Here is a 25,040-nt window from a genome sequence, read left to right on the forward strand (position 1 = left end):
GCTTGCCACCATGACCTGCCGCTGCTGCTCTTCAGTAGCTCTCTTTGGCCATTTCAGAGGCCCTTTTAATCTCCGTTTCATCTGCTTCCATGGCCCAGGATCTTCAAAGCTTTTCAGCTTTTTCAAGAGCCTCCAGCAACGCCTGTCTTCATCAGAGTCCAGGTTGGGGCCTGCGTGCAGCTGGCTTTTATGCCCGGGAGTGGACCAGAGGAACAACCTCCACCCTCAGTCTTCTTTCCAGTCCACCCCCCAAGCCATGTCTACAAGGTCACCCGCTATGGCTGCAAAGTGGCCAGCCTTCCATGATCACACACAAGCCGGATCTGTGCCCACCACGGGAATCTGTGTTGGACCTCAACCGTGGCCTTGCCCCACCAGCTGAGAAGAGGCCATGACCTTTACGTGGCAGTGACTACTGACAAGCAAATAACAACATTTTAAAATGTCACAACATTACAAATAAGTATCAAAAGAAACCATGGGGATCCACACAAAGCATCCTCCCTTGCCGCCCACTTGACCTCATTAGTGGAATTTCTGAGGTGTGTATGAATTGGGAGTTAAGAGGTATGTAATTCTCTACTAAGAACATTGAGCCATTGTTTCCCATGAAGATATCTAATAGCTAAAATAGTTACCACAGCATTACTGCCATGTTGCGAAGGCTGAGAATGGATGCTGAAAAACTGGTTAGCAGATAAATCCCTTCTTGTGCAACATGAAGAAGGCGTATTTCTAGTGGTTACTAACGTTGGTGCTGTAGAAGGAAGCATTATTTGAAAATCCTGCTCCTGTCAAAGCACAGCAAGAGGACTCAGAATGGTAATATGGTCACTTATTCTATGTCTGGCAAATCTTTATTTCTTACTATGTTTGGCTCTCATCAAAGATGTTCATAGCTTTGACAGTCAGCATCTCCTATAAATGGCTAAGAAGTTTGATGTTGGTCCTTCCTTAGTGCTCTCAAAGGAGACAGACTTAAATGGAAAGTGAGAACAGCAAGTGGGCTTATTGGGGTCAGAGTTTAAAAGGCAACAGTGGTCAGACAACGTATGGTGTAGCTAGCAACTTTTTTAAAGAAGACGCTTTAAAGCAGGAGTGTGGAAGCTGTGACCATCCAGATGTTGTTGGACTCCAGTTTCCATCACTCCCAACCAATGGTCAGGTACTATTGGTGCATGTGCGAATGACCCACTGGTCTATGTAGGAGTCCCTTTCCCATCTTTGACTGAAATGCCAGCTGCTACTGTTCCTTGATAGAGAGAGCTTGCCAACAGTGAGCCACAGAATAACTTCTAACCTTGATTTCTGTAATGTGCTTTATATGCGGCTGCGACTAGTAAAAAAAAAAGTTATTTAGGAAAACCTTTGCTTGAAAGCATTGCACTGGCTGCCAGTTTACTACTTAGCTAGATTCAAGGTTTGACTACTTTTGTATAAACTCGTAGACATTTATGGACTAAGAGGTCCGGGAAGCCGTCTCTCCCAGTGCAGCCTACCTCAGTCACTGAGATCTGCGGATAAAGATTTGTTCATGGTGACACATGCACCTGTTCATAGAGCATGTTGTAACTTGAGTATGTGTTCTTAAGCACTGCTGCTCCAGTTCGCTGGAATTTCCTGCCCTAGAAAGGGAAGCAAGTTCTATATTTTGATGTTGGTTGAAAACTTTTCTTCCCAAATTAGCCTCCTTGGTTTTTGCAGCTTTGGCATCATGCTTTTAAGGTTGTTTCATGATTTGTACTAGGTTTAAAATGACCATCTATATAGTGTATTTTTGTATGCTACTCAGGTATTCTTTGAATGTAGAGCAGTTTATACATTTTGGAATATATGAATAAAGTGTATATATTTTGCTAGCATAATTGATTGATGTAAGATCCTCCCCCCCTTACTTTGTTGTCTCCTCTTCCACCCCATTTATAAAATAGATTTATGGAAAGAAGTTGTGGTTTCTTGCACTTGCTTGCCTATTTGGTATCCTAGAAGACTTGAGTAGGAGAGGAAGAGTTGCAAATCCTGAAGTTCACATGAATGTCGTAAGCTACGTAATCTTTTATTAATCTTATTAGAGGCAGACCTGAGATGGGCCTGAAATGCAGAAGAGCAGCATTTGTTCCTTCTGTCTTTCCTCCCCCAGTCTAGAACAGGGGTAGCCAACAAGGTCCCCTCAAGCAACTGTTATGTGGCTCCAATTCCCATGAACCTCAGCCTGCAGGACCAATGGTCAGGGCTTAATGGGAGTTCTAGTCCAACAACATCCACAGGGCAGCGTGTTGGCAATCCCAGGTCAAGAACATCATGGGGTGGGGAGATGCAATTGGGAGTGATGACATACAAGCTAAAGGGTAATGCAAAACTATTCCTTGAAATGATACCGATGAGCCTGGAAAACAGGAAGCAAAGAGTACCAACAGTGCTTCCATTTTCCTTTCTAGTATCATGAGCCTTGTGGAGACTTCTTGACAGGGCTGGCCAGGAGGGAGGAGGGAGGGATAACGGGGGGGGGGGGGTTTGATCCTGGGCCAGTGGCCTGTGAGCAGTGGTGGAGGAAGGGGTGGGGGGCGGATTGCACCAGGTGCCATCATGAGGGGGGTGACAAAATGCCAGCTAAACTCGATGCTGCCTGTATAGTGGAACCGAGTGGGGTTGAGTTTCATCGTGATGCTGATGCGTCCCCTTCCCACCTCTGTGGCCGGGTGCATGCGCAAGTTGACCAGGCCCTGCTCTCCCTGCCTGTCCATGCACCACCCTCAGTCGGGAAGCGCTCCTCTCGCAGGCAACCGCCTTGCCAGCTGTGTCCCACCTGCCCGCCCGCCTCTCTCTCTCTCTCTCCCGGCTCCCTTACCTCTCCAAGTGCTTGCTCCCTCGTCAGCCTCTATCCCCGCCCGGCTTTGCCTTTCCCACTCAAGCCATGGCAAGCGTGCCCCCCCCCCCAGCTACCGTTCCACTGTCAAACAGCTCTTCCTGTTCTTCCTCAATTCATCAAGCGATGTGACATAAAATTTCCTCCGTCCCTCCAATCAAGGAATAAGGCAGGGGTGGGAGACCAGCAAAATGCCAGCGTAGTGAGTGATCCGTGAGAAAGTTTTTTTTAACGAAAGGAAGGAGAAGGGGAAGAAAAGAGAACGAATGCAGATGCAGAGAGAACAACTGTGACGTCAGCTCAAACTGAACAGAAAGGTTTAGGGAAATCATGTTCTGTGAAGGACCTCTCTTCTCCAAAGCAGACACTGAAAAGGAGAATAGCTTGCAGTCTCAGAAGCAGGCAGCTTTCCGATCACTCAGTCCCCTCTTCTTCAGAACTCCTCCTCCTCGCCACCAACTTCCTGGCCAACTTCGCAGAGCTCCCTGGTTATCTCTGGCACGTGGAGACCCACGGAGATCGGATGACCCCTCCCCACTTGGAGAGCCCCCCCAAAAAATCTTACCTCCCTGGAGATCAGGGAGCAGAAAAGCAAGGGAAGACAGGATCGGGCCCCCAGGATTTTTTTTATTTTTATTTTTGCTAAGGTGCTTCTCTACAACGCTGCCCCCCTTCCTCCTCCACTGGTTACAACATCCAGGTATCACTAACCTGCCAGTCATTTGACTGTATGGGCTTCAGGCAGAGCAGCTCTCACTGCAGCTCCTTGTGAGTGAGAAGGTAGGATGGGGTGGGGGGAAGACTCTTCCTGCTTTCCCTTCATTCTGTCACCCCCCCCAAAATCCTTTCCCTCCTCCCTTCTTTCCCTGTTCTATGATGGATGAAGATTGCACAGCTTTTCACCCCTCCCCTCCTTATCTTTGCATTCAGAGACACTCCCCCCCTTCCATGGGCGTAGCCAGGCTTTATTTGGGGGGGGGCTAGCCTTTATGTTGGGGGGGCGTGCCCCCTCCCACCCCCATTCCGACTCTCTGCTGTGGGGAGGAAACCTTCTGCCTGACTTGCACCAGCGTTCTGCAAGGATACAAAGGATTTTCTCCCCACTCACCATGGGCGTAGCCAGGGGGTGTAGCTGCCCCCCGCAATCAAGTAAATAAATATAAATACTTAACAAACCAACCAATTGCATTGCAGACAACTCAGTTCTGACCCCCCAACATAAATCCTGGCTATGCCCATACCACTCAATGCAGAGCATCTGGGCAAACAATGACAATTAATACAAAGGAGGTTCATAGATCTAGGAGAGGAATCCCTTCAATAACTTCCCCTGATTGCTCTCTGCCTACCTGTTCTCAGGCAAGGGGGATTAAGGAGGCAGAGGAAATATTTAGAGTCTTTAGGAGAGCAAAAATTGTTTTTGGGTTGCGGGTGGCGTTGTGGTCTAAGCCACTGAGCCTTGAGCTTGCCGATCAAAAGGTTGGCGGTTCGAATTCCCACGACGGGGTGAGCTCCCGTTGCTCGGTCCCTGCTCCTGCCAACCTAACAGTTCGAAAGCACGTCAAAGTGCAAGTAGATAAATAGGTACCGCTCCGGTGGGAAGGTAAACAGCGATTCTGTGCGCTGCTCTGGTTTCACCAGAAGAGGCTTAGTCATGCTGGCCACATGACCCGGAAAAACTGTCTGTGGACAAATGCCGGCTTCCTCGGCCAATAAAGCGAGATGAGTGCCGCAACCCCAGAGTTGTTCGCCACTGGATTTAACTGTCAAAGGTCCTTTACCTTTACCTTTACAAATGTTAAACTTCTAAAAATTAGAAGTTTTGCCTTAATAGCCAGGCAGGATAGAAGATACAGAAAAGGAAAGGAAAAGGAACTAATCAATGTGCTGCCTGTAAGTAAGCAGAGTAATCTAATTTGTAAGTAGGTGACCTATATGTCTGGACATAGCTGGTTATTTATTTAACTAATCAAATTATATTGCGTCATTTGATGAGAGGATATTTGCACTGCTGACACAATGTTGTTCCTTTTTTTTAACCAAATAAAGTGAATCGGTTCTTATCTATAATACCCTTATTAGTCATCAACTCCTACACCTTACCTCTGCCCAAGGGAAGCATGGATGTATTTTGGAAAATTCAATAGCACACAGCTAGTAGAGAGAAAACACGCTGTTGAACAAAAATGGCACCACTTGATCAGCGTTGTCTACATACCAGCATGAAGATGCAAGGTAGAGAAAAGTGTCATTTGCTGAATTTCAGCTAGTCATAAAGTTCTCTAAAAATGCAGGAGCTTCATCAGAGACAGAAAGCTGCATACTGTTACTTAGACTGCATCAGCAGTGTTTTTCCAAAGCCAGAATAAAGGGATGCATACACATAATACAATGTGAGAAGAATGTCCCCAAGTTGGAGGCTTCCCATATGGTATTTCCAGCTTTTGCTTTTAGTTGTGGTGTGTTTGCTCTGACACTTCACCTTGCCCCTCATGAGATATTTTGTGTGTTTCATATTGTTACAGGAATTCTAGGGTCTCAAATACATAATAAATGTTGATAATTGCACAAGGTAAACACGCATGCATAAGTACATAAACTGCATGTTTAAAGTAGTTCAGGTAAAGGTAAAGGTAAAGGGACCCCTGACAGTTAAGTCCAGTTGTGAATGACTCTGGGGTTTCGGCGCTCATCTCACTTTACAGGCCAAGGGAGCCGGCGTTTGTCCACTCCGCAAACAGTTTTTCCAGGTCATGTGACCAGCATGACAAAGCTGCTTCTGGCACAATGGAACACCAACACCAGAGCAGTACACGGAAGCACCATTTACCTTCCCACTGGAGCGGTACCTGTTGATCTACTTGCACTTTTTGGCACTTTTTGGGAGCTTACCCCGTTGCAGGGATTCGAACCGCTGACCTTCCGATCGGCAAGCCCTGGGCTCAGTGGTTTAGATCACAGCGCCACCCACATCCCGTACCACCCACATTTGTACCAAGACTTATATAGTTCATATGCCCTGGCTTATGTATTTATACAGTGTATTTATATTCTGTCAAACCTGAATAAAAATAGCAGAAAATGTAAGACAAATAAGCATGGTCCACTGATTTTATGACTACTTCCTCTGAAGCACCTTTAAAGGTGCTGTCCTTTAAAGCCCTAAATGGTCTCGGTCCAGTATGCCTGAAGGAACGTCTCCACCCCCATCGTTCTGCCTGGACACTGAGGTCCAGCACCGAGGGCCTTTTGGCGGTTCCCTCGCTGCGAGAAGCAAAGTAACAGGGAACCAGGCAGAGGGCCTTCTCGGTAGTGGCACTCATCCTGTGGAACACCGTCCTACCAGATGTCAAAGAGAAAAACAACTACCAGACTTTTAGAAGACATCTGAAGGCAGCCCTGTTTAGGGAAGCTTTTAATGTTTAGCAGACTATTGTATTTTAATATTTTGCTGGAAGCTGCCCACAATGGCTGGGGTATAAATGATAACTATGAGTAGATCACAGTGTCTTGAGAGTTGGCCACCCCTGTTCTATACTTGTTAGCTGAGTGGTGATTCTTATTGTAGCTAAAACAGTACCATCCATGCATAAAGAGGGAGATGTCAGTGGGCTTGAAGGAACCCAAAATTTGGGAGGAAGTCCTTTGTGGGGGGGGGTGACAAATAATTTTCCGCACCGGGTACCACCTGTCCTTGATACGCCACTGCCTGTGAGGCCTGGAATGAGGGAAGGCCCAAGCCTCTGTCCTGCCTCTGTCCTGACAAGACATCCCAAATGCCAAAGAAGAGCTGTCTGACTTGGCCTCAGCGCTGCCTCCTGCCAGCGAAGCACTACCTGCCTCTGAGGTCATGCCTGAGGGCTCATCCACACTTCTGCTTGTCCTGTGCCTTGAAAACATGGGTCTGAGTGGTTTTCTGCTTGGCCCTAACCTTCTAGGAATGGGTCCAATGGATTTTCTCCTTGCCTCACTCCTTTCCCATGGAAAAACAACTTTAGCCCTAAATTGGAGCAAACGTCAATCTGGATTAAATCTGAATTGCCGTCTGCTCTTATTGAGTGCTAAAGAGCTGTTTTCCACAGGGAGAACAGGTGGGACAAGAAGAAGTGTGGCTAAGACCTGAGTCTAAATCTGACAGTAAACCAAAATTAGCAGCATCAACCCATATCTGTCTCTGAGGAGTCAACAACAGTTGCACAACTCAACTGCTGTAAACAAAGGCACAACTTTGATGAAATTTACATGTGAATATCACTATGTACAACTCAACAATTTGTGTACAAAAATGCACAGATGGTACACTTGTTGAATGTAGTGTATGAAGATATATGTAGCTCTTAAACAAGAAGAGAACAAACAGCAGAAACTCAACCATCTCCTGTGCCATCTGGTGACTAAACCGTATAATGACACTGTTCACATACTGCTTAAATGTCTCCTTCCTGGCAGATAGATTAAACCATTCCGAATCAAAAGCTCTCAGCATTTTATTTTATTTTTTTTCTTTTCAGAGTGAGGTGATTTCCTACAATGGATACCCCAGTGAAGAGTACGAAGTGTTAACGGATGATGGCTATTATTTGACAATTAACAGGATACCCTTTGGGCAAAAAAATCTTCCAGTGGGAGGTATCCTGTTATGTGTGTTTAACAACAACAGCAGCAACAACAACAAAATCCGTAGTCTATCAGCTGAACATACTTACCATATAGTCCTCCCCATAAGTGAGAACCCTGACTTTCCAGGCCCACATGGAGGCAGCCCCATGGAAGCACATTGAGCAGGGCATGCTTCCAAGCTCCCATGAGACTTTCCGGGAAAGACAGTGAGAGGGCAGACACATCCAGTGTTGACTGGGGCCTTGGGAGCACAGCTGGTGGGTGCCTGCCTATCTCCCATTCCCATTTTAATCCCTCACAAATATTTTGAATGCTTGAATAGCACTTTGCTAACAAGCCTCCTCTACAATCAAGGCTCAAATCCATGCCATTGGATGAGACCACAGCCTAACCAATTTATGGATGTAATGTACTGTAATATAAAGAATGTTTTAGGAATATGGGAGATTCATCAAAAACATCTTTGTTACCAGGGCACAGAAATTCTTGTCTGCTTTGTTAAAACAAAGACTTTGTTTTCAAAACAGGTCCCAAGGCTGTTGTGTTGTTGCAACATGGATTGATTACAGAAGCTAGCTACTGGGTTGAAAATTTGGCCAACAACAGCTTGGGATTCATATTAGCGGATGCTGGCTATGATGTTTGGCTGGGGAACAGCAGAGGGTCAAGCTGGTCTCGGAGACACCAACATTTGTCAACTGACCAGGATGAATTTTGGGATTTCAGGTAGTTTGAACAAAAAAGGAACAGCTTTACAGCCATTGACAATGTTATCTCCCACGTCAACCTATTCGTCACTGTTGGGACATAAGTTATTAGCCAATCAGCTGTGATACAATACCAAATTATGAAGGTAAAAAGGTAAAGGTACCCCTGACCGTTAGGTCCAGTCGCGAACGACTCTGGGGTTGTGCACTCATCTTGTTCTATAGGCCGAGGGAGCTGCCGTTTGTCCGCAGACAGGTTCTGGGTCATGCGGCCAGCATGACTAAGCCACTTCTGGCAAACCAGAGCAGCGCACGGAAACACAATTTTCCTTCCCGCCGGGGCGGTACCTATTTATCTACTTGCACTTTGACGTGCTTTTGAGCTGCTAGGTTGGCAGGAGCTGGGACTGAACACAGGAGCTCACCCTGTCGCAGGGATTTGAACTGCCGCCTTCTGATCGGCAAGCCCTAGGCTCTGTGGTTTAGACCACAGCGCCACCCACACCCCAATTATGAAGGTAGGTAATATTAATGAAATTTCCAAGCATAGTCAAATCTCGATTTCCAAACACCTCCGTTTTGGAACATTTTGGCTCCTGAACACCGAAAACCTGAAAGTAAGTGTTCTGGTTTTTGAACTTTTTCATAAGCCAAACATCCGACGCGGCTTCTGCTTGAGTGCAAGAAGCTCCTGCAGTCAATCAGAAGCCGCGCCTCGGTTGTAAAACATTTAGGAAGCCGAACAGGCTTCTGGAATGGATTACGTTGTTGAAATGTATTTATTCTGATGGCATGGTTCATGGTTCAAGCAAACATGGTTCATTTACCTGAGTATTGTCTACACTGACTGGCAGTCACTGGGGATCTTCACACTCTACAGCCTTTTTCTATGTGTGATTCCCCTTCATGAGATTTTCGTGTGTGTGTGTGTGTGTGTGTGTGATTTTTAGTGATGTTCTGTTGCTGGAACCCATAGCTAAAAAAATTAAAGCGGAGAGTAGAGATGGTGGCTCCATCATCTCATTCCACACACACATTTCAAACAAAACTTCCCAGAAGGCAACTCTAGGGAAAACAGGGGTGGTGCATCCCATTTCACCACTTGAAATGGGAAGTGGTGCCCCACTATGTACCCACTTCCATTGGCACCACCACCATGCGCCCCCTTCCACTGGCACCACCTCTGCCCACCCTCCACACTCTCTTCGCCACTGGAGGAGAAGCGGCATTGGCACTGGTTTATGGTGCAATCTCGCCAGATCTCACTGAAATCTCACCTGATCTCTCATGCTCCATGAGATCTCACCATAAATGGGTGCCAATGCTGACACCACTTCTCCACCAGTGGTGGAGGTGGCAAGGTGTGAGGGGTACTTGCAAGGCTGCTGCCTCAGGGGCTTCCACCACCTGAGGCAGCTGCTTCACCTCACTTCATGAGTGGACCGGCCCAAATGTGAAATATTTGTGAGCTCATAGGAGTCACTAATTTTGCAATAAAATTTTAAAAGCCCAATCTTATTTCCCAATTACTATTTCAGTTTCCATGAAATGGGCATGTATGACCTTCCAGCAGTGATCAACTTTATTTTGAAGAAAACTGGGCAGAAGCAACTGTATTATGTAGGCTACTCTGAAGGTGCTACCATTGGTATGTTAAAATTGAACAATCCCATCTCTTTCTCTCTTTCTCCCTTCTCTCCCCCCTCTCTCTGTTGCTCACTTTGTCCTGTGTTTTGCTGTTTTGGATTCTAGAGGCAGCTGTTCCACTATAAGCTGCTCATCCCCTTTTTCTGTGTTGGGAGTCAATCTTGCGCCAACCCTGGCACTGTTGTGTCTGCATTCCCTTTGTGACCTTGCTTGACTCCACTATGGAGTACATAGGGCTTTTCAGGAAAAGTGAGAAGACAGCTTTTTAAATATAGATAGATAGATAGATGATAGATAGATAGATAGATAGATAGATAGATAGATAGATAGATGATAGATAGATAGATGATAGATTGATAGATAGATAGAGATGGTAGATATAGATAGGGGACAAAAATCACCAGCCTGAACGTAAGATACATCCAATGACCTGTCTTCAACTAGTCCTCTTGTCTCCACCACCCATCAGCTTCAAAAGAGGGGAGGAAAGAGGTTCTGAAGTTAGGTGACGGAACCTTAAAACGTGCCCCATCATCTACCATAAGAGCTCTGGCCCTGCTGCTTACGTACACCTAGAGTTCACAATTTCTCAGAGTGAGATTGATTTAAAGGCTTTTCGGTAACAATGTGCTTGCACCATTTACCTTAGACTATCCTTCCATTGCGGTACAGTGGTGCCAGTTCTTAAATCAAGAAAGACCTACAGGATCTGAGTGCAGAGTCTAGAACGGCTACGACTATGTAGTTTTTGGTAGCTCAAGGGGCAGAGTTCATCTGCTCATTCATCTGATGAGCATATAATTAAGAGGGAAACTTATTTCGAGAACAGAATAATCACATCCACTGCCTTTCTTTCCTGGCAAGTGGCTTCAAAGTTGCAGTGGTAGAGGTAGCACTCGGGTTTCTCCATCCTTGGTAGATCTATTGCTATCCCTCAATTTCCTCCCAGCAGCTCCAGTGATCATTTAGAATACATATGGGGAATCTGTAGCCCTCCAGATTGCTGTCAGACTCCAACTTCCATCAGCCCCAGTCAATAATATCAGGCCAGCCACAGGCTCTGCATCTCTGCTTTCAGGTCAAGTAATACCCTTTTGGTTAACTGGAGAATCACTTAACATGATTCTAAATGCTGTGCTTTTTCTCCCTCCCTCTTTCTCCTTAGGCCTCATAGCATTTTCAGCCATACCAGAGCTGTCTCAAAAAATCAAAACATTCTTTGCCCTGGCTCCTGTGATTTCTCTTAGGTATGCAACAAGTCTTCCTTTCGAACTTGGTGTCTTCCTTCCTGAATATTCATCCAAGGTACTGGTCAATCACTATTTCATGACTGATGAAATCAAGAAATGCAAAGCTAATGGGTCCCTAAAAGTCACTTCTACCATAAATCTGTGACAAATATTTCTAGTTACTAATCTAGGTTACTGTGTGCAAGAAAAGAAAGATTCTATAAACTGCATGTATCTATAGAAGAATATAACAGACTACAATTTTTGGAGAAATGTTGTGTTCTCCTGAGATTATTCTCCTGAGATTATGCAGGGCAAGTTAGAAATATGCTAGATAAAAGGTAAATTTGGTTCACATGCAATTCATGCACTGCAAAATTTCATCTACAAAAAATGTGTTTGAGAACCAATCACATCAATTGGCTTTACTATTAATTTCAGTGAGCTGTCGATTGCACTTTCAGTGAAACGAAGAAAGTAAACTAAAATACAAAGAAACTAAAGTTTAAATAGATCAGTTCTTGGGGGGGATATGCATCTGTCAGGTGTGTCTGCTGCACACCCAGAAAGGGATGGAGGAGAAATTTAATACAATTTGCATTTATAAGCAAATGTACCAAATATGCACTTTCAAAAACAATATACAATCAAATTCAGCATCCCGGGTCACAACAGTCGCTTAGGGGGTGGAAGGTTGCCACCTCTTACCTACATCATGCCGGCTGCATTGTTGTTGCAGTATGAGTGTGGCCGTGGGCGAGTTAACCACGGCGCAGCCATCCGTTACCCTGTCTCTCGCCCCATCGCTGGATCACCTGACCCACTCACCCTCTTTTCATGCTATGCTCAGATATGACCTTGCGATGGACAATTGTCGGTTGCTATATTGTTGGGGCTGGGTAGGAATTTTTTCACTTGGCAAGTTGGCACCAGCCAATTGGTTTTCGCCCACCTAGTGGCAATTGTCACAGGTTTTCTGAGGTTAGGCATTGGGTGAGCATTTGTTTGGATGGAAGGGAGGTTGTAGACTTCGCCTGTCCATCTCAGTAAGGTTATCATGTTAAAGGGATCCAGGGTGTGAATCCTGTTCAAAGCCTGGGTGTGGGCTAGGGCCATGTCACAGCCCTTACAGGGACCCCTCGGGCAGCAGCAGAGCAAGCTGATTGGGTGCCTGGGGTGGCTCGTGTGGGGGCGGGGCCAGCAGGGGCAGGACACTCTGTGGGGCCTCCAAGGAGTCTGCCTACATCCTCCCCCTCAGCCACCCTACAGCTGAGAGGGGAGGTGACGAGCGGGCGGTTTGGGGCAGTGCAGAGCCTGCAGGCGCCCAAGCCACAGGGTCTCTCCCAGTCTTTTTCCACTGAGGGGGGTGACAAACTGGTGGGTGGCACTCACTGCGGGGCCTGCAGCGTGCTGAGCCACGCATCTCAGAGACCCTGCACGCCAGTTTGTAACCCCCCTCAGTGGTGACACCCACTGCACCCACCTTGCGATGCCCCTGCCCTCGCGATGCCCCTAATGGTGGTTTACCCTTAAGTGGACTCCCTGCAGGTGGGCAGGAGTCAAGATATAGCCTGGTTTCACCCCAGGCCCTAAGCCAAACCACTCACATCTGTAACCAATTAAGTTGTGACCTATTTGAACCCATAAACCAATATATGTTGCTTCAGTGTGCTTTATTGTTCTCCTGGGCACTTTGTGGCTCAGGTGCCTTGGCACGCAATTGCTCATTTCTCAGAAATTCCTAATCTGAAGTAAAATGTGCAAATAAATGCGTACATTAATTAAAATAGCTTCTGGAATGCATTATAAAGGGAGAAATGCTATATAAAAATTGTGTGTACTAGGCAAAATTACGTACAAAAATGTGTGTATCTGGGAAATGGACAATGACAATTTTCATGTGGACTTTTTAAAAATAAAAATTGCAAACTAATGTGGAAATGTGAAAAACAGAAGTTAAGTGTGGGAAAATGAGAAACTGAGAGAAATGTAATTGTCAGATTCATCCATCCACACGTTTCCGAGCACAATTCAAAGTATTGGTGCTGACCTTTAAAGCCCTAAATGGCCTCAGTCCAGTATATCTGAAGGAGCGTCTCCACCCCCATTGTTCTGCCCATACACTGAGGTCCAGCGCCGAGGGCCTTCTGGTGGTTCCCTCTCTGCACGAAGCCAAGTTACAGGGAACCAGGCAGAGGGCCTTCTTGGTAGTGCTAAGTAGCAGTAGTGCTAAGTAGATCAGTCAGATTATCCTTGCAAGCTTCCCTGCAATTAGAACCAGGCATGTTCAGCTGAATGGTCTTACAATCCCCTTTCAGCTTTCTCACTGAATGTAGCAGGGTTGGAGATGGAATAGGTGCCCCTGGTGCATGCAGGGACATTGGGGTCACAATATAGGTGCCCCCTCCCACTCTCCAATTTTAACCTTTTAAGAGGTGCAAACAGCAACAAGGAAGTCTCTAGAGACACAGCTAATTCTGCAACCAAAAACAATTGAAGTTCAATATAAGCAACATATTTTGCGAGCCCACGTGCTAAACCCTGTCCCTGGAGCCTACCCCCCCCCAAAAAAAAATGAGACATGACAACAGTGTATGGGTTTAAAATTAGGCCACAACATTATTGAATTTCAGATGTAGGAACCTTGGCTTAGCCCTTGGAAGGGATCCCTCTCATACCCTACAGGGGCTGAGGATGCGCAGGGCAGTCGGACAAAAACAATTGAAGTTCAATATAAGTAACACCTTTTATATCTTTGCAGGGGCTGCTTGTCAGAGGAGAATTTTATCTGCCTTACAAGGCTTGGAAATACTTCATCAACACAATATGCAGTGTTTCACTACTGCATACAGGCTGTGCATATACCATTTTCCTTTCGGGTGGAATCAATTTTACAAATATAAATATGGTATGTAGACGTGTGAAGAAGTCACAGTAGCTAATTACTGGTTTGCTGAATTTTCATGAGGTTCCATTTTTCCGGGGTGAAAAGCCCCATGGAAAATTGAAAGCTCACTTAGAGGAAGACTGACGTCAGGGATGCATGGAAAGCAAGTCTCACTGAGCAGAAGAGAACTTACTTCTGAGTAGATGTGCCTAGCATTGCCCTTTTACAGCACAGTCCTACACATGTCTATTCAGATGCAAGTCTCATTCAGTTCAATGGGATTTATTGTCATGGAAATGGGTGTAGCATTGCAGCCACTGACTTTTACTGGTTTGGGGGTTGGGGATGCACATGTCTGGAGCCCTGATATGATCTGATTTCAGATCAGAAAGTGTTTTTTTTTAAAAAAACAACCCAACCAACCAACCAAAACAAATATGCCTTCATTTCTACTATACTTCCAATGTTTTCTGGAATCGCTTGCCCAAATTTCACTTTGTAAAACGGCTCAAGTTCTTATTCTGGTCCCTTTTTCAATCAGATGTATCTTCCTAGTTCCCTATTACCACCACAAGGTGGTATCCCAGGTGCTTATTTCTGTCTTTGGCATGCGAGAGAAGTAGATGGAGCAGCTGCCAACTGATATTTCCTGTGAAACAAGACCCGGGAAATTAGCATAAATAAAAGTAGAAATGTTCTGTACTGCAAAGAGGGGTGTGTGGGGTGTATAGGGAGGGGTAGTACCTTTGATGGGGGACATGTCATGTTCCTTCTGGGGTAGTTTGTCCACCTTTGTCCCCCCACCCTGCACTCAGCTTTTACTTGTGGCTCCTAGAAGCTGTCAGCTTTGCCAGTGGCCACACTCCAGGAACAGCTTCGACTGGCTGGTTAAACCAGGTGAGGGTAGTTGATGGGTCTCAAACTCTCAGTGAGTTAGGGGCTTCCCCTGCATGTGAGCAGACCAATAGTGGGTCCAACAGTCAAGAAGGTGTTTTTTTGCACATGCTCTAGAGAGAAGTGAGGGGCAGATGGGGCTCATCAACTTGGGAAAGTAGCTCCTCTAATAAAAGGAAGACTCTGATCCTAAACTTCTGTTGCCATGTGGGATATCTTCAGAAGAAGAAAAGGCTGAGTAAGCCCTACACAAATCCAAAGACTGTTTGGATGGTGCCTTGTACACCTCCTTCTGGCAACTCCTGCAGCCAAACTGTTGCCAAATGTATTGCTCTGCTTTCCTTTGGACCACATCAGCAAAGCTGAGAGAGGGGTCTTGTTATTTGGGCAGCCTCTATGCACATTGCCCAGACTTGCACGCCAAGGAGGTGACTTTAGCAGTAGCTAACGCACTGCGGAGGTGCACTCTACCCACTTCTCAAGACAAACAGATGCCAACAACTGCAAAGAAAACAAACATGGAGTCATCGCATACATTTGAAGCCATGCATGTCTGGTGTGTTTCACCCCAATTTTGTTCTACTTACTTTGGGATTCCTCATGGAGTTGGCATGCCTGCATCCTGTTTTCATAGAGGCCAACCTGATTCCTATAGGAAATCCACAAGCAGGGCCTCAATCTCCCTAGTCCTTTTCCCCAGCAACTGCTACTCAGAGGTATATTGCCTCTGTCACTAGAGACATTACATAGCCATGTAGTTTTGTCACCCATGAATTTGTATTAACCCCTTTTAAAGCCAATCTTGTTCTTGTAATGCAAGGGGGAGCATAATGTCCCTCTTCTCTCCATTCTTTGCAAACTATGCATAATTGTATACTTTCTAGCTCACCCTTTTTCTCAACTAAGCTGCCCCAGCAATTGTTGTAGCACTAATTTGTAGGGTAACTGATGTTTTTCTTCTTCTTTCCACTAGCTTTTCTGTTTTCTTTTCTTTTCTTAAAAAAAAATGTGTTGTTTTTCAAACTTTACTTGCAGAGTCGACTGGATGTATATGCAGCTCACTTTCCAGATCGAACATCATCTAAAAACATTGTACACTGGAAACAGGTAGAGAGTTGTACACTTTGAAGAATAGAGTTCTATGCTTGCATGTACCCTCAAAATCACAAATTCATATAGGCTTTATATAACACAAAACTTTCAAAGCTCACACCTAAGAATTACGGAAGAGTTAGTACACTTAACATTCCCTGGGAAGTCACTACAAAAATTAAGCCATTTTATGTTTGTACTGTTGTTCTAATAGGAGTTTAAATTCTGGTTTTCTTTATGTAGACAGAGCTGACAGGTCTTTGCTAATGAGGATATATATATATATATATATCCCTGTAAACCTCTTTGTAAGCTGCCTTTACATTTCCACAATATTGTAGATTTAGTTTTCTCAACGGCAGGGTTTTCACAATCCTCAGTAATACGTATCATATAATATCTATGGTTTTCCTATTATTTTGATAGGTAAGAGAATCGGGAATATTCAGGTGTTTTGACTACGCGGATGAGAATCAGGCAATATATAACCAGGTAAGAGAGAACAATTATTTTTTTTACAATGAAAATAGAACTCTGCATCAAGGACACTTATTTAGATTGGGTCTGAAATGAGACTTGTTGCGTACCAGCACAACCCAGATAATATTAACCATTTAGATTTCTTCCCAGATGAAAGCTCAATTATTTTATTCATTTATTTATATACATCCCACCTTTTCTCGGCAGAGTTCAAGGCAGCACACATGGTTCTCCTCCTCCCCGTTATTTCTTGATAACCACCCTATGGGGAAGCCTGGAGTGATTGTGACTGATCCAGGGTCACTCCATGAACTTCATGAATGAGTGGGGATGTAAACTTTGGTCTCCAAGTTCTAGTTGAACAATCTAACCACAATAATGCAATAGCTCTGAGTTAATGTGAATATGATCCCTAAAGGTGTTTTCCTCCACAAGCTGAGAGCATGGTGGGCACAGGGATGTGTGTATTAGCCCCTCCTTCAAACCCACCCTTCTGCTGGATCCAACCTCAGACCACACATTTGGCCAAAGTCTGAAGGGAGGGCCTGGATGTGTGTAGTTGTGTGCTTGTGGTTTCTCTCACATGAATTAGAAGCTTAGAAATATGTGAGCTCCAACCCTATTCAAAGCATGTTAGAAAACCTTGAGTGTTCCAGTCAGAATCAAGAAAAACCCATCCTTCATATAAGCCTGTGGACAGCCCACAGGCAGTCTGAATTGTGTCGAGATGCTGTCACTAAGACCACTTGTGTGTTTATGGGTGTTTAATGATCCTCTGTCTTTTACTTTCCAGAGCTTTCCTCCTGAATATAAAATAGAGGAAATGACTGTGCCAACTGCAGTGTGGTTTGGTGGGGATGACATAATTGCAACCCCAGGAGATATAGACTTCTTACTTCCTCGTATCACTAACCTGATTTACTATGAAAATATATCACACTGGAACCACTGGGATTTTCTCTGGGGCCTCAGTGCCCCCAGGCTCCTGTACAGCAAAATCATAGAGTTGATGGGGAAGTCTCTGTAAATAAATACTTTGCTAAGATGGCTTTAACTTCATTTCCTTTATTGACACATCTTTCTTTAACACCTGTCACAAGAAACCCTGTGCAGTAAGCTACGCTGGTGTGGAAAGCCTTTCTAGTATTTAAAGGTGTTTCATTTTTTTCCTGGATCATGTCCATTGTTTTGGTCACATTTGCCCCATACATTTGAAGCACTATGATATCATTTTAGCAGTTATCATTTCCCCAAAGAATGCTGGGAAGTGTAGTTTGTTAAGGCTGCTGAGAGTTGCTAAGAAAGCCCTGTTCCTCTCACAGAGCTACAGTTGTCAGAGTAGTTTAACAATCAATCCCTCTTCCCAGGGAAAGTTTAATGTGTTATTATGTTTTTATATATGTTGGAAGATGCCCAGAGTGCCTGGGGCAACGCAATCAGATGGGTGGGGTATAAATAATAAAATTATTATTATAATTATCATGGAATAGCATTTCATTGGAGAAATGTTGGCGGATATGTTAAAGCTTTCTTGCATTCATGCACACTTGCAAAACCTGTCCTAACTGGTTTCTCAAGCAAGGTGTTTTAGTAAATTGAGAAGTTCTATAAGTCCGTATAATTATAGCCATGGTTTTCCCAGTAGTGATGTATGGAAGTGAGAGCTGGACCGAAGAATTGATGCTTTTGAATTATGGTGCTGGAGGAGACTCTTGAGAGTCCCATGGACTGCAAGAAGATCAAACCTATCCATTCTGAAGGAAATCAGCCCTGAGTGCTCACTGGAAGGACAAATCGTGAAGCTGAGGCTCCAATAATTTGGCCACCTCATGAGAAGAGAAGACTCCCTGGAAAAGACCCTGATGTTGGGAAAGATGGAGGGCACAAGGAGAAGGGGACGACAGAGGACGAGATGGTTGGACAGTGTTCTCGAAGCTACCAGCATGAGTTTGACCAAACTGCGGGAGGCAGTGGAAGACAGGAGTGCCTGGCGTGCTCTGCTCCATGGGGTCACGAAGAGTCGGACACGACTAAACGACTAAACAATAACAACATGTATGTGAGAGTGTCTGTGTATGAACGACACTCAAATGAATCTCATCCTAGGTTTGGTTTAATCTCACTTATGAGCAACACCATCACTTTTGGATGGAGTTCCTCAGGGATCCATTTCCAAGCCTCTCTCACTAGTTTCCATTTCAGCAGGATCCATATCCTGGTGGCACCCAGCTCTCTCTTCAGAAATCTTCATCTCCATCCGGTCTTGCAGCTCCTGCTGCCTGCAGCAACATTCGGCTTGGATGTTTCATCACCATTTAAAACTCAGCACAACATAAAGCAAACTTCTCATCTATCCTTCCAAGTCTTTGCCTCCTCACAGAAGACATTGTAACACAGAAATGGGCTTTTTTCACTGCTGGTGCCAGTGTTGTGGAATTCCCTCCTGGCTAAAATACAAGAGGCCCAATCTGAGTTGGTATTCCATTGGATCATGTAAATCCAAGGCAGGCATTCTCCTGAAATGAACTCCTGATTTTATTGCATTAGTTTTATGCTGTTAATTGTGTGTGTGTGTGTATATAATTAAGGGTGACTTAATGCCCCAATGGATTGCCCATTGTTTCATTTAATTATGCATTGATTTTGCAATTGCAAACCACTTAGAAACTATTTGCTAAATAAACAAATAAAATATTGCTCATTTTCATTCATGGACAGTGTCTCCATCCACCTTATTGAAGTAGGAGCATTGTGATGCATCCTTCCTTCTCTTTTTCTTGCCATATTTTATCCTGAAACAAATTGTTTGGTAACTCTGGTTCACATGTTTCTGCACAGGAGAGCCTAGTAGTCATCTTACGACTTTGACTACAGCAACCTCTCTTTCCTGTCCTTCTGTTATGGCTCAGGCCTCTATCCTGACTACGGCCATTAAAACCATCAATGCCATGTTCATCAGAGAATGTGACAGACACCCTTAGATCCTAATGTGAACTTCCTGTTTGCTCATACTCCTAAGCCCTTTTCAGGCATTCCTATGAAGCATGAATCAGATGTGCCCCTGTCATTGCCACAAGAGCAGATGCCACAAGGTGAGAGGGCAAATAGGTAGGAATGGAGGGTGATGAAGGCAGTTTGAGGCCGGCTAGTCACTTTTGAATATTACTGAGCAGGACCCAGGAAATATCATCTTTCCTGCAGCCCCAACCTATGTACCCTACAAATCTGCTGTAGAAGGTTGGGTGGAGATTTTGAGGGTTCACAGGAAGAAGGGGGGAATGGCAAATCACTCCCTCAGGAATGCAGGCTGCACAGTGATGGGTGCAACCAAGTTCCGTTAAAAACACATCTTAATTTTAAAACTTAAACTTTTAAAATAACAAAATTTAAAACAAAAAGGGTGGGATGGTAAGTGTTTTATGAGCATTACATGTAACGTCATAGTTTATATGAAGGAAGAAATTCCTAGAAAATAAAAGACAGTGAATCATATTTTTTTTGGAGGGGGGAATACTACACATTGTTCTTAACGACAGCACCTTGACACAATTTAGACCATCTAGGGGCTATTCACAGGCTTATATGGAGGGTGTTTTCCCCCTTCTTTTTAACTAGAAGACTCGTGGTTCGCTAAGAGGCTTTAGCTAGGGGTAGTGAATCCTCTGAGGCTCTCCTCAGATTAGCTCCTGCAAGGATTCCAGCTTCTCTCTTTTTTTATGCTTTTGTCTCCGTGTGCTGCAAAGTTAACTCTCACCACTCCACTCTCTGCTGCTGGACTTCTCCCTTCCCATATGCTGCTTTTGAGTCTTCTCTGCTTGACTCCCACCACTACTTTTATCTTCATTGCCCTCCAGCTGACTGTGGTGCCCAACTTGGGTGCAGTTGGACTTTATCCCCATCCTGGCTCCACCCCTCAGCTTGATCCTGATAGGGTACCGTATTTTTCGCTCTATAACACGCACTCGACCATAACACGCATGTAGTTTTTAGAGGAGGAAAATCCGTAGGCATGCCACCCGTAGGCATTCCCTCCATAACACGCACAGACATTTCCCCTTACTTTTTAGGAGGAAAAAAGTGAGTGTTATGGTGCAAAAAATACAGTAATTTCAAACTTCACGATGGTGGCCAGTCAGGAAGATGTTCCAGTGGCCAGCTGCCATGGTGAAGTCATTTCACCCTCTTGGGGGAGGAAGGGAGGGGCTTTTTCACAGGGCCACAAGCGCTGTCCACATAAGTGGCCATTTTCCACCCAAAGCCCAATAAAAAGTACATTAATTTACACCCGTTTGAATGGTTTTAATAGTTTTTAGGCTTTGTAGGTATGGTTTTCATTTTAAAAATATTTTGTATTTTTTATATTATAGCTTATTTTTTATATATATTGTTGCAGGAATGTTAAAAGGAACTGCACAGTAAAATGAAGGGTGGCTTAAAAACTATTGGCATAGGCATTGCATAATAAAGTTTATTAAGCAAATCACTTTAAGGTCATGGATCGTCTATTCAGGATTCATTTCCATAACATTAACTCCACTGTTTCTGAATATTTGTGCATAATATCCCTCATTAGTAAATTGGGAGAACATAGATGTGCATCAAGTCCTTTTCAGGGAAGAAAAAGCAAATTGCACACTTTCCCATGGGATGGAATGATCACAATTTTCCAAAAAGCCCTGTGGGTGCATTGTCTGTATTCACTGGGTGTTTCCCGTGGAACTTATTATAACATAATAATTTTTAATAATTATTTATTAATTATACTCCTCCCATCTGGCTGGGTTTCCGAAGCCACTCAAGACCGATAAACCAAGTTCCATTCAAGACCTATGAATCAAGAAGCTGCCTACAATATTAGTGCTACGCCAGTCTTTACAATAAACAAAACAATCGCAGAATCAAATAGTCTCTTGTGAAACACACAAAAGGAATCTCTGTGGCAATTGGTAGTGGTGGCGTTGTTTACAGAGGCATCATTTGAAGATCCTGCTCCTGTCTAAACAGAGCAAGACGACTCTGGAAGGTAATATATTTACTTATTCTATGTTATAGGGGTGCAGGATATCAGTAAGCAAAACTCTTGTCTTCAATATATTAGGCTCTCATCAAAGATGTTCATAGCCTTGACAGTAAAGGAATTATTCATCAGTTCCAAGAAACAGTTAATATGTTTGATGTTGGTCTTTCCTTGCTATTCCCAAAGGAGACAGAATTAAATGGAATGCAGGAAGGCTATGTTGACTTGGCTTCTCTGTACTGTGCTCAGAGCTCAGAAAGTAATAGAAGACAAGTAAAATATGCTGTGGCTAGCATTTAAATACATACATACATATATATATATATATATATATATATATATATATATATATATATATATAATCTCTTAAAGCAGTGGGCAACCTGTGGTCATCTGGATATTGTTGGATTCTGGCTCCCATCAGCCCCAGCCAGCATGGCCAATGGTGGGAACCAGCAATGGTGGGAACCAGTGGGAACCAGCAGTGGAGAGCTAACACTTAACCATCTCTGACTTAAGGTGAAGATAGCTCTAGAAACTAGAAACAATGCAAATAGTGTGAGTTGTGCTTCGTCTATTCACACTTCTTGTCTGCTTCCACAGTCTTCCATATATCTTTATGTTTTGTAAGGAACTATGAAGATGAGAGGGGACGCGGGTGGCTCTGTGGGTAAAACCTCAGTGCCTAGGACTTGCCGATCGCATGGTCGGCGGTTCGATTCCCCACGGCGGGGTGAGCTCCCGTCGTTCGGTCCCAGCTCCTGCCCACCTAGCAGTTCAAAAGCACCCTTAAGTGCAAGTAGATAAATAGGTACCACTTTATAGCGGGAAGGTAAACATCGTTTCCGTGTGCTGCTCTGGTGCCGGTTCGCCAGAGCAGCTTTGTCACGCTGGCCACGTGACCCGGAAGTGTCTATGGACAGCGCTGGCTCCTGGCCTATAGAGTGAGATGAGCGCACAACCCTAGAGTCTGTCAAGACTGGCCCTTACGGGCAGGGGTACCTTTACCTTTATGAAGATGAGAATCCTGTGGAGGACTGGAATTTTCAGAGTTGTTTTTTAACAACGTAAAAAATAGATGCAGGCATTGTCTATATCGTATAGTTTGCAACATAATTAGTACTATGCATATGCTAACAAGGTCTAACTGGTTTGACATGTGATCTTGAGGGAAATGACTATTACTATATTTGTATGCATTTATAGCCTAGTTATCACCATATGGTTCCCAGGCAGGTTACAAACACGTAAAATATGGCCTGCTGTTTTCTTTCATGGGAGAATTTTCACCTTGTGTCATGGTCTTTATAAATGCATGACCTACTCATTCAGAACCTTCTACAGAAAGCCAGTTCCTATTTGTACTAGTGTAAATAATCCACTGTTCAGCTGTCTCCGGCGGTTCAAATCCCCACGGTGGGGTGAGCTCCCGTTGCTCGGTCCCTGCTCCTGCCAACCTAGCAGTTTGAAAGCACATCAAAGTGCAAGTAGAGAAATAGGTACTGCTCCAGCGGGAAGGTAAACAACATTTCCGTGCACTGCTCTGGTTCACCAGAAGCGGCTTAGTCATGCTGGCCACATGACCTGGAAGCTGTACGGCGGTTCCCTCAGCCAATAAAGCAAGATGAGCGCCGCAACCCCAGAATCGGTCACGACTGGACCTAATAGACAGGGGTCCCTTTACCTTTACCTTTACAAACCAATTATTAAAGGAAAGAAATAACAAGATAAGAGCCATTTTTCATAAATGGCTTAGATGGTACACCAGTGATAAAACTTATTGTGACTTTTAAACAAGAACATAGGAGGCACAAGAAATTCCTGACTTCACCCAGATAAAACTATCTCCAGGGCCGTCTAGTGACTAAACCATATAATGACCTTACCAACATACTGTTAAAAGTGGCTGCTTAAAGGTCTACTCTCCAGCAGATAGATTAAAATGTTATGAATTAAAAAATCTGTTTTTTGTTCTTTCAGAGTGAGGTGATTTGCTACAAAGGACACCCCAGTGAAGAGTATGAAGTGTTAACAGATGATGGTTATTATTTGACAATAAACAAAATACCCTCTGGAAGAAAAAATATTGCAGTTGATGGTTTCTCATAATTTCTTTTTAAAAATAAGTCCAAAACAAATCCCTAGCCTGTCAAGTTGGTATAATAACAGCCTTGACAGCTATGCCAGCTCAGAGTTATATACATGCTTGAAGCGACTGGTCCCAGAAGGTTATTGGTTGACACCTAGAGCCCCATTACAGCATTAAGAATAACAAATATGGGTTTAAACTGGATGGGTGAAGGGGCAGCACATCTGCTCCACTCCTCAACTGTCTTGTGTTGAGCAAGAAGGTCAGAAGAGGGCTTCTAAGTACATTCAGTTGAATGCTCTAAAAAGTCTTCCTGCACTTGAGAATTCAGACTTACCTGCATTACCAGTTAAAGTGAATGTGACCCCTGTGAGGAGAACCTGAGCTTACAGGGTTAAACAGCTCAGAGTGTGCATTCTGCCTATTGTGGGGTGGAGAGAGACCACCTGGTGTTTGCTTCCATAAACTCAGAGAATGTATGGACGATGAACAGGGCTACGTGGATTAGCCCCAGGGCTTTTTTCCAGCTAGAACTTTCCGGAACTCAGTTCTGGCACCATTCAGGTGGGAGACATTGCCATTCTAAGATAACAAGGGAGACGTTCATGGTAAGTTCCGGCCCCTCTTCTTTTAGAAAAATGGCACTGGTTAGCCCCAAAATTGTGGAGTTGATGGGGAATTCTCTATAAATCAATATTTTGCCATGATGGATTTAAGCTCATTAAATTTATTGATGCTACTTTTCATTACGCCAAATCTGCTTTCACACCAAAATCAGATGTGAAGTCAATTAGAAATGGGTCAAGATACAGTGGTACCTCAGTTTACGAACAGCCCTGTTAACAAACTATTCAGTTTATGAAATCCGCAAAACTGGAAGTAGTGTTCCAGTTTGCGAACTTTACCTCAGTCTACAAATGGAAGCCTAACGGTGGAAGGGCACTGGTGGGAGGCCTCATTAGGGAAAGCGTTCATCGGTTTAAGAACAGATTTGTTTTAAGAATGGACTTCAGGAACAGATTAAGTTCATAAACCAGGGAAACACTGTAGTCTGTCTCATGCAAGTACAGTGGAACCTTGGTTTAGAACAGCTTAGTTGACGAACAAATCAGCTCCCGAACAACGAAAACCCGGAAGTAAGTGTTCTGGTTTTTGAATGTTTTTTGGAAGCCGAATGTCCGATGTGGCTTCTCCTTGAGTGCAAGAAGCTCCTGCAGTCAACTGGAAGCCATGCCTTGGTTTTCAAATTGTTTCGGAGTTTAATGGACTTCCAGAATGGATTAAGTTCAAGAACCAAGGTTCCATTATACAGCTGAAGCTACACAGCCATCCCTGCCTCAAGCACTTTGCCCCCAAAGGGGATATTTGTAGATGGGCAGTAAGGTCCACTTTTGGGGCTCAGGTTTGTTCTATCTTATTCAATTTGGCCCCTGGCATGTGCTCAAACAATAACAAATCTATAGCAGTATAAAAGAATCCTTTATGGCTCAGGATTTTTTTCTGAGGCAATAT

General features: G+C 44.2%; 1 protein-coding gene across 1 annotated transcript; it reads left to right on the top strand.

Moving 5' to 3' along the window:
• Window positions 1–770: 770 nt before the first annotated feature.
• Window positions 771–18,086, top strand: LOC128414012 (lipase member M-like). Its single transcript, XM_053388651.1, has 10 exons — window positions 771–822; window positions 1,932–2,039; window positions 7,378–7,495; window positions 8,014–8,212; window positions 9,732–9,841; window positions 11,006–11,145; window positions 13,831–13,977; window positions 15,886–15,957; window positions 16,369–16,434; window positions 17,216–18,086. Exons 1-10 carry the CDS (start codon window positions 820–822, stop codon window positions 17,447–17,449), a joined length of 1,197 nt encoding a protein of 398 aa, XP_053244626.1. The 5' UTR covers window positions 771–819; the 3' UTR covers window positions 17,450–18,086.
• Window positions 18,087–25,040: the final 6,954 nt, after the last annotated feature.

Source organism: Podarcis raffonei, chromosome 5 (assembly GCF_027172205.1).
Source record: "Podarcis raffonei isolate rPodRaf1 chromosome 5, rPodRaf1.pri, whole genome shotgun sequence".
NCBI lineage: Eukaryota > Metazoa > Chordata > Lepidosauria > Squamata > Lacertidae > Podarcis > Podarcis raffonei.

Excerpts from the sequence above, each read along its gene's own strand:
- LOC128414012 (XM_053388651.1), top strand. Across the intron at positions 7,496-8,013 it reads AAAAAATCTTCCAGTGGGAG|GTCCCAAGGCTGTTGTGTTG; the intron begins GTATCCTGTTAT and ends TTTTCAAAACAG. Across the intron at positions 8,213-9,731 it reads GATGAATTTTGGGATTTCAG|TTTCCATGAAATGGGCATGT; the intron begins GTAGTTTGAACA and ends TTACTATTTCAG.